At 39.1% G+C, this 10,782-nt stretch overlaps 1 protein-coding gene across 2 annotated transcripts in view; it reads right to left on the bottom strand.

The window, feature by feature from the left end:
• Window positions 1-1,898: 1,898 nt before the first annotated feature.
• atp6v1h (ATPase H+ transporting V1 subunit H) overlaps window positions 1,899-10,782 on the bottom strand; it is a 60,669-nt gene continuing 51,785 nt past the window's right edge. For both annotated transcript variants that reach the window (XM_034182424.1, XM_034182425.1), the window contains one exon: window positions 1,899-2,061. In XM_034182424.1, coding sequence (XP_034038315.1) covers window positions 2,007-2,061 — 55 coding nt within the window. In that variant the 3' untranslated portion in view covers window positions 1,899-2,006. The remainder of the gene's footprint in view (window positions 2,062-10,782) is intronic.

Genomic DNA, 10,782 nt, shown 5'->3' with positions numbered 1-10,782 from the left:
AATGAACGTGTGTTAAGAAATTTGTTCTAGTAGTCTATGATAACTTTTTCACCTTTTTTCAGCATCATTATATGTAAATATTGCCGTTTTGTGCTTGTCCCACACCCAGACTTTTGATCTTCAATGATAAAAATGAATGGCAAAGAAACATTTTTTCTAATGTTTTAAAATATCTCTGAATAAAATATCAGTAAAATAATCAAAACATAATTGGGGTATTCAATGTCATACAACTGTTGTGATTTTTTTAAAACAAAATGTAGTTGTCCCACACTATTGCCGTAATTTCCACCACAACACTGTAATGTCCCTTTAAACAGTTTGTATGAAAGATTGTTTGGGTAGTTTCTATGGAGATAAACAGTGACATCAGAGCACATGTATATAGCGCCAAATCACAACAAACAGTTGCCCCAAGGCACTTTATATTGTAAGGCAATGGTGTGGTGGAAATTACATTTACAAGGCCAATAGTGCCCGTAGTTAAAGAATCACCCATTTATCATGATAATTCTTAATTTGTAAATGAAGTCCAAGTCACATTCAGTGACTTGGAAATGTACATGTATCCATTCCAACTTGTCTGAAAGAAACTGGCTGTAAAAGTGATGAATAAATTTGTGCTACACTCAAGGGTGTCATTACTTATGCAACCCATCATTTTGGCTCATATTTTTATTTCAATGATTACATGCTGTAGAGATTAGTTTTCACTTTGAGTTTAAAGGGCATCACTTTCAATTTTTTTAAAAAATATACAGATGCCTAATTTACTTAGTTTAAACTTTGATGTAATTTTAAAATGAAGGGTTCAGACCATTTCTTGTCACTGTATGATGGTTGTGTTATTAAGTGAGGCATCAAAAAAACAAAACAAAACAAAAAACAACAACAACCTTTTGAGCAGCAAACAGAAATAGAAAGAAAATAAACGAAGTGCAGGAGACAGAGTTGTAACAGAGTCACTCCAGATCGTCTTTATTGAGCCACATACACAGATTTACAGGCAAGAAATTTTATAGGAATTTTATAGACAAAGTGCAACTCAGTCACTATACATCAAGGAGTGCAGCAGATAACAGAATATTTACAGAGGCATCCTTCAAATGGTGATGCAAGCACCAAATTCAGCACAAATACACCTTAGAGTAGACATTACTCTTGATAAAAGTGATGAGCCACTTGAATTTTCAACAGGCGACCCCTGTGTAATTAAATGTAAAAATGCTCTAATCATATTGAAAAGGATAAGTTAATTGGGCTTTAAAAAGGAATAGTTTGGACCATGTGTCATGCTTAGTTACGTTACAGGGAAACATATGTCACATGTCATAGAATCCAATGAACATCAACATTTTTTGACCTTTAATATGGAGACCAAGCATTCAACACAGTCAAAACTATTCCATGTATTAGTTCAACCAATAATTCGCACCCCTTTTTACCAAAATTGGAGCAAGTTTAACTTTTGACCCCTGTACAAACTGAAATTGACCTTTGCCACCATTCTTAATGCTTTTTTTTTTTTTAACCACATGACTCTAACATTCAGTCATAGACACTCCAAACTATACCTTTTTGGAATCTTTATGTTCAGACCAATAACGTGGTATAGTTTGCAATATGAATGGAGCATTTTTAAATTTCCTCGACCTGTGTAATTCCCATACCCGGCCGCCTATTGAAAATTCAAGTGGCTAGTTGTTTTGTTTTTTTTCCCCCAAGAGTACTGTCTAAGGAGTATTTGTGCTGAATTTGGTGCTTGCATCACCATTTAAAGGATGGTTTCAGTTATCTGCTGCACTAGAGAGAGCACAACACAATGTGAACAAGTAACATCAACAATATTTTGGGTTGCAAATAAAGGAATATCAACACCTTTTGTCTTTCAAGTCACTGGTCCAAATGAGTGTCTGACAATTAAAATAGCAAAGTACATACAGTACGTATTCGTCCAAACACTGATACACAAACACACGTGCACAACAAGACTTGCTTTTTGCAGCCTAGGCTGGAGCTTGCTGCTGATCAGTGGACTGGAGTTGCCGTCCCAGGTACTCCCTGTGAAACAAAGTAAAACAGCAACATCACTTCCAAATATTTCAACAACAGGGTGGTTTAAAAAAAATATGTCACATTCAGAATTATTCACAGGTACTGTGTTGGGCTGTTAATTGGTGAAATGTAATTGCTAGCAAAAAAGGTTATATTACTTCTGTCACTTTTTATTTGCAGTAACATTTTCACCTCCAGTGATGTGCAGAAGTGTTAGGTGCCCCAGTGTTTAATAATAATAAAAAAAGCTATTTTTTTTTAAAAACTATTTATACAGTAGTGTTCAGAATAATAGTAGTGCTATGTGACTAAAAAGATTAATCACAGGATTGCTAAAAAAGTAGTTTGAACAACAAAGCATTATACTACAAGGAACTAAGACCTTTTTAGATTCAGGAGAAAACTAATTATTTCACAAACTTACAACCCAAAGCGTGATAGAGAAGCTTGAATCTTTGACTGGACTGGGTTGCTTGACGTGAGGACGTTTCACTTCAAATCATAGAAGCTTCCTCAGCTAAAATTCTTGCTCTGGTAGTCTGACTTCTGTCTTGACTCTTGTAGAGAAGAATAAACCAGAAGCCAACAAAAGCTGGAGTTTTTAACCTAACCAGACCCCTCCTACCGAGAGGCCGACTGCTATAGGCTAGTGACTAAACAATAGCTCTAATTAGCACATATTGTGCACTCTCCTAATGATGGGATGGAAGCCTCCGCTGATGGCTCCCTTGACGACTCTCCTGATGACGTGAATGACTCATTACCATGAACAAAAGACTGAAACTGCTTAGACCTGAGTACCCCATTGTAAACAGGGGACAAAGCGTGTCTGAGACCCGCCCCCCGGTTAAGGCTGGGTTTCAACTGTTTTACAAAGAATGCTTCCTTGGCACCTCTCTCAAACCATTTCTTCTCTCTGGCTAAGATTTTAACTTCCTTTTCCTCAAACGTGTGGTTAGTGTCTTTCAGGTGGAGATGAACTGCAGACTGAGGTCCACTGGTAACCTCTCTGCGGTGCTGGTATAGCCTCTTGTTTAAAGGTTGCTTAGTCTCACCTATGTAGTGTTCATTACAGTTTTCCTGACATCTGATATAATACACTACATTGCTCTGTTTGTAACTAGGGATTCTGTCCTTAGGGTGAACTAATTTCTGTCTCAAGGTGTTAACCGGTTTAAGTAAACTGGGATTTTGTGCTGTCTGATGATCCTCTGTAGTTTTTCCCCTACACCTGCTAAATAAGGGAGAGACACTCTTCTTCTTGTCTCCGTCTCCTGTCTATCTGGTCTCTTTGTTTTCTGGGACTTCTGCACTTTGTCCAGGGACCATCGTGGGTACCCACATACTGTGAGGGCTTTCCGTACAAGTTGTTGTTCTTTAGCCCTTCCCTCTGCAGTTGTGGGCACCTGTAGGGCTCTGTGTTGAAGAGTCCTGATCACCCCGAGCTTGTGTTCAAGGGGGTGGTTTGAGCCAAAGAGCAGATATTGGTCAGTGTGAGTGGGTTTTCTGTAAACCTCTGTCTGGAGCTGCCTGTTCTCTCCAATCGTAACATCACAGTCCAAGAAGGCTAAATGGTTGTTTCTGGCATCCTCACGTGTGAACTTGATATTGGAATCCACCGAATTGATGTGTTCTGTAAAGTCCTCGACCTCCTGTTGCTGTTGTTGTCAAGGACTTTACAGAACACATCAATTCGGTGGATTCCAATATCAAGTTCACACGTGAGGATGCCAGAAACAACCATTTAGCCCTACAGGTGCCCACAACTGCAGAGGGAAGGGCTAAAGAACAACAACTTGTACGGAAAGCCCTCATAGTATGTGGGTACCCACGATGGTCCCTGGACAAAGTGCAGAAGTCCCAGAAAACAAAGAGACCAGATAGACAGGAGACGGAGACAAGGAGAAGTGTCTCTCCCTTATTTAGCAGGAGTAGGGGAAAAACTACATAAGAACTTCAGACAGCACAAAATCCCAGTTTACTTTAAACCGGTTAACACCTTGAGACAGAAATTAGTTCACCCTAAGGACAGGATCCCTAGTTACAAACAGAGCAATGTAGTGTATTCTATCAGATGTCAGGAAAACTGTAACGAACACTACATAGGTGAGACTAAGCAACCTTTAAACAAGAGGCTATACCAGCACCGCAGAGAGGTCGCCAGTGGACCTCAGTCTGCAGTTCATCTCCACCTGAAAGACACTAACCACATGTTTGAGGACAAGGAAGTTAAAATCTTAGCCAGAGAGAAGAAATGGTTTGAGAGAGGTGTCAAGGAAGCATTCTTTGTAAAACAGTTGAAACCCAGCCTTAACCGGGGGGCGGGTCTCAGACACGCTTTGTCCCCTGTTTACAATGGGGTACTCAGGTCTCAGGTCTTTTGTTCATGGTAATGAGTCATTCACGTCATCAGGAGAGTCGTCAAGGGAGCCATCAGGGGAGGCTTCCATCCCATCATTAGGAGAGTGCACAATAGGTGCTAATTAGAGCTATTGTTTAGTCACTAGCCTATAGCAGTCAGCCTCTCGGTAGGAGGGGTCTGGTTAGGTTAAAAACTCCAGCTTTTGTTGGCTTCTGATTTATTCCTCTCTACAAGAGAGAAGACAGAAGTCAGACTACCAGAGCAAGAATTTTAGCTGAGGAAGCTTCTGTGATTTGAAGCGAAACATCCTCACGTCAAGCAACCCAGTCCAGTCGAAGATTCAAGCTTCTCTACTATGGAAACCACCTGGACAACTGAGAGCCTACACAGAAACCCAAAGCATGATTTATACAACAGGAAATAATAACAAAAGGACTTTAATTTTAATAAGGAAATGGGCAGTCACATGCTACACTTTAGTTTTTAATGCTGAGCATTCTGTATCACAAATTCACATTAAGCTATTTTTTTGAGCATCTTTCCTGTGGATTTATTTATTTATTTATTTTGTGGGGTCAAACATATTCTTTTTGCAAAAATGACAACACTGCTACCAAAAATCAAATGCATTCCAGGGTTACAAAATACAAAAGCCTGGTTCAAAATTCTCTTTATAGAATTCATTTCACTTCCACAATAAATACATAAATAAAAATAACTAAATAAATAATATTACAATGATCTTTAAACTGGCTGCAGAAAAAGTTCTCACTGCACATTATTACTGCATTTTTAACCATAATCACATTTGGAACCAGGCTGTGCTTACGCTGTCCTACTCTGGTTCAAGTCCAACTTAGAGATTATGTCTATTTTTTGCTGGAGTTCCTCAAAGGTCAATTCTTGTACCGGCCACATTTTGCCACTACTATGATAAATCACCCAAAACAGAAGCTGAGCTATGATGTTTTCACATGCCTCATTAAATAAACTATAAGTCAACTTTGTCAACATCCAAAATGCTGCTGCAAGAGGTCAATTCCATGGTGAAGAAGCTCACAGACCAAAAATTCTTTTCAGAAATTGGAGAGAATAGTATTTGAAAATTAAATTGTAAGAGCAAATATGACCTTGTGCACAAAGAAAGTAATTTCAGTTAGAATGATGCGGTGAAGCTTAGCTATACCATGTCAAACCAGGTTTATTTTTCATGTTTTTCTCCCATCAAAATGTGAATGATTTGGAGTCATTTTCTATGTATTACATAAACTGATTTTTCATCCTCTGTATAAGCATATTATTGGTTTGCGTTAATGAGAACATTGCACACCTCGGAGTGAGAAATTGGTTGCCAGCACTGCACCTGCTTTGACCCAGAAATCATGAAAATACCAACCAAACCTATTATTAAGCTGCCAAATTATAGAATTTCACAATTGGCAGTCAAAGTACATTGTTTTATCAGCAGAAATTTGTTTTTTGTAACTTTAAATATAGAGTGACATGCTGTTAACATCAGTCATGTAACGTCAGTCACAATTATGCAATCATTCAGTTTATACCTTTGATTTGTAACATGGCAAGGTGCAGCAGAACGACAGTTGTTTGAAACCTTATATCCTAGAATAAAAAGAGTTGCTCATCCTATATGGTTTGAAGACTAAGTTGCAATAAAGATTATGAATTTTCTTAATGGTTGTTTCTTTTTTGTAATATCAGTCACACCCCTGGTACTGAGTACCACCAACTTGTACTAAGCACCAACAAAGTTTCCTTCCCCTACCAAGTAGACCTTGTCCTTATTATGTCTTCCACAAGATAGGAACACTCAAGGGCTGTATGTTTTATGTCTTGGTCACTTCAAAAGGCCTGCTTTCTCTCTGAATGTAACGTCAGTCACTGTGGAATTGCCCAAGAGTTACAACAAAGACAAGTTTACACAGAATTTAAGTTCTACTATAAGGCTAAAACTGTCACATTTCAGTCATGTCTTGTGATGTAATCCATCCAGATTTCCTAGATCACCTTGTGTTGTTATGTTGTCTGCAGTGTCAGAATAATTCACAGAAAAGAACAGTTACATTTTTAGGAACCTTAAAAAGCAAACAAAACAAAAACATTCTTTGTATAATTTTTAATTATACATTTTTCTTCAATACATATTTCTCTTCAGGTTTTCTGATTTGTAATTTGTATTTTCTGTCTTTAAATATAATCTAATTTCTTAGAATTTTTTTCAGTTTATTTCAATTTCAATTTATTTTCATTTATACAGCGCCAAATTACAACAAAGTTGCCTCAAGGTGCTTCACACAAGTAAGGTCTAACCTTACTAACCCCAGAGCAAGCACACAGGTGACAGTGGTAAGGAAAAAATCCCTCTAATGATTTGAGGAAGAAACCTCAAGCAGACCAGACTCAAAGGGGTGACCCTCTGCTTGGGCCATGCTACAGACAATTCACAAAACAATTCACAAAACAAATATACAGGAAATTTTGCCGGTGCACAGGACGGGAGGGTTGCAGAAACAGACACCACACCCATCTCTGGATGGAGCACCTCAAACACAGAGAGAGAGAGAGAAATAGAGAGAGAGAGAGAGAGAGAGAGAGAGAGAGAGAGAGAGAGAGAGAGAGAGAGAGAGAGAGAGAGAGAAATGGAGAGAGAGAGAGAGAAAAAAAAACAGAATCAGGTATCAGAAAGACAACAAATACAGCATAATTTTGAAATTATACTGCATTAAATTACATAGCATAAATTATACTAAATTTTTCTATTCTAAAATTTTAATTTTAGAATATCTCAGGAATTTGATTTCTCTCTCTACCTTAATATAAATAAATATATTTGGCTCGCCCAAAACTCTGACATGTAACCAGTGACAGCTGATAAGATGCAAAAGTATTTTACGTTTACTGCAGAGCAACAATGCTTTTACATTTCCCGCAAGTTACAGTAATGTAAGTACTACTGAGAAATACTAAGATACACACAATTAACATGGCACAGAATTTGTTCTTTGCATGTTTTAGTTTATATCTGTACCTACTCCCTCTTAAAAAGACAAACATTCATATCTGGTCAAAGCTTCTATGCCTGCACTTTGCTTTATCAGCTGTTAGCCACTGACCTAAAAACAATGAATGGCAAATATTTTCCCAAACAAATCCAGCACAGAGTGGAGTTTGCGCTATGTCTGTATCACACCAGGGACCTGTTGCCTGATTAACGCACACCTAATTACAAACACATGTATGTATGGAAGACCCAGCTTAAAGTAAAAAAATATGTATATATCAATATCAATCAACACAGCCAGGTTTAAGACTGACTGTCGCCGGCAGCCTCCATTAGGAGGCTTGTAACAGTCTGAGGAAAAAGGTCTAAATATGCCACTTCCTCAAAGCTGTCAGCAGTAACCTTTGGCTGGACTGCAATTAGCAGCTATACGTTGAGTCCAACCAGTGGGAGCTACAGAGGGCAGCATGCTAATAACAGCAGACGGTGACACATGTGGTTGTGTAATTGGAAGGAGGTGCTCAAGTTCTGAAATCAGGAAGCCAGACCACTTTGTGGTGCAACTGTCTGCAGCTTCTGTATGAAGTAAGACCTCTACAGCCCAATGCATGCACAAGTTCAAACAGCACGCCACCATTTTAATTACAGGCTGGAGTCTGGTAAAAAGAGTTTAAAACACACACACACTGCAAATATGTAAGCACCGTCTGGGTGATGGCTTAGTAACATAAGCCAATTATCTCATCCAAACAAAATGTTTGCACAAACTGAAACCATTAGGACTGAAATTTGAACCAACTAGGATAAAAAATGACATGGCAAACAGAGTGCACTATATTATCTCAACAATTCAGTGACTCATGGAGCCAGGAATTTCACATAAATGTTATTCAAAATATCGCAATCAGCAGCTTTTAACAGACTTTGAGCACTGTGCTGGCACCAACAGATAGACATGTTTTTTTGTTAGTTTTCTTTGTTTAAAAAAAAAAAAAAAAAAAAAAAAAAAAAAAATCTTTAAGGTTCCACCGTTGATGACCGATAGTGTACCGTTTGACCGCCTGTGCAAACGGTGTATCCAATTCCACTTTGTGATTTAAATAATGCAGAATCTGAGCCCAAAGTAAAGCAGACTGCACATGATGCAGAAAAGCAGGCTGTATTGCTGCATGTATGGAGTCAACTATGGCCGGATCCTTTATCGTGGAACAATTCAACAGCATACGTTGCAATCCGATCCAGTTCTTTGTTTTATGAAGACTTTCATTTTTCACAGTGAATCTGAATATGCCAAAAGTGGCATTGCTTACGTTCAAATACATATTTCAAGAAAATCCTGGGACATTCTTCAGGTTTTTGCTGCAGTGCTACTACACTCTAATCACCTTTTGTTTATCACTGGAGGCAGCAACACATACTATGCTTGGTGGAGCATAGTAGAAGCCCAGAGGAACCAGCAGTTTTTAGCATAGCATATCTTTCCCAGTCTGATCTGGTATGACAGTATTAACAAATTGTGAATCTAATGTAAAGTTCAAACTAGCACACTTATCCATTATACTACAAACGTTATATACTACAAACCGAGAGTAGCCACCAAAGCTCCCTGAGGTGAAGTAGTGCAGTAAAGTTTTATAGTTTAACTTTAGTGTTTACTTTTACTCCATTTGTTGTTCTCAATTCATTTTCATTGTATGTACATGTGCCGTGAACATGCATATGTAAGGTGAAATATAAAAGAAGAAAAAACTGTTTTTGGGTGTATGACAATCACTTTAAGGTGCCCCTTGATTACAATGCTCAGACAGCGCGCCTCACCATGCCTCATTTTAGGTCAAACACACTAATGGACATACAGATGAGTGCAAAGGCACTTGCTATTTAAAGTATGTAGGTACTGAACATGAAAATGAAAAGGCTTTTTAGATGTTAAATAATGGCAGTTTCCTCAATTCAAACATTCATCAATGCTGTTGTCATGACAGCAGAACCTCTAGTAAGCAGGATCATGAGGTTTTTTTTTAAAGGAAACAACGTCAAAGCAACGTATTCAGGGTGACAGTGGGTGAGCTTCCTTCAAAAGAAAGATGTTTCTTTTTCAGAGTTAGAACATGTAATATTAGAACAATTATAATGATGCAAAATGGAGGTAAACCGAGAGCATCCAGTGTTTCTTTCTCTTTTTTTTTTTTAAACAGAATGGCAAAACACATCTATTGAATTCCGGCAATTAATTAAATATATTTTCTTTTCTCACATACACTGAGCGCACTCTACCAATGAAGGTCATGTTCTTATTCATTTGTCCATAGGCCAGCTGCACTGCACTAAAGGCGCCTTCACACACTGTACAAATAAGTACAAATCAGGGTGAATCATGGCGGAACAGTTCGTATGAGCAACGCACGAAAACATCGAGCCGACAGGCAGGCGTGAACGATGCTGCTGTGACGGTTTTGCGCACACGGGAACACAGTGCGAGCAGCTGCAGCATGTGTAACCACATCGCGCAGCTGCTGTGAAAATAAGAAAAAAAATACATGCCACCCACGGGATTCAAACCTGCAATGACCAAAAGATCTGATTGCCAGCCAGAAACTTTACCACTGAACTACCATTGCTGTCCTGTAAAAGGTGCAGGAAAATGCCTGATAACGAAGAACATGGACGTATTTAAAAAACAAAACAAAACAAAACAAAAAAAAACACACACCATATAAAAACACCGTATTTTATTGAATCCTTCTTATCAAGCAGACAATACAAGTATGATCCGTCTGTTCCTCTGTAGATGACCCATGGTCACAGACATACAGTCATGAAATGACACGAATGAGAAGCAGGGTGCTCTTATCATATGCACATCTGCTGGCGGCGTGTCATGTGGAACAGAGCTCACGTGGCTGATGTGAAATTCAGATCGCCCGCTGCGTGTTATGATCTGACCGTCCGTTTCAACTGGGGTAGCTTGTCAATGTGCATGGTGTGCACTCGCTCACTGCAGCCCATTGCAACAGCGATATATGTTTTATGTATGTCCACGTGAGGACAGCAAGCACACACACACATGCGGGCGTCCGTCAAAACACGGTACATGTTCTACAGCTGTGATGCCCAGAACACCTGCAGCTGTCGGCGGACACGCCCCCTGTACATCCATATATCAGCAGCTCATGTAAGTGCGACCCCCCCCTCTCCCCCCAGCATGCCACATGTTTACAGGCGCGATTCACACACATGGCACATGTGTGTGCGGGGGGGGGGGACCTCTGGCACCTCACGTGTTGCCGTTTTGCAAAGCCACACTCGTGGGGGCACAAATTTCACATCCAGCTCAAAACTGATC

The sequence above is a fragment of the Thalassophryne amazonica genome, chromosome 12 (assembly GCF_902500255.1).
Source record: "Thalassophryne amazonica chromosome 12, fThaAma1.1, whole genome shotgun sequence".
NCBI lineage: Eukaryota > Metazoa > Chordata > Actinopteri > Batrachoidiformes > Batrachoididae > Thalassophryne > Thalassophryne amazonica.
The sequence above is the reverse complement of the archived record's forward strand: the minus strand, read 5'-3'. Positions and strand labels throughout refer to the sequence as shown.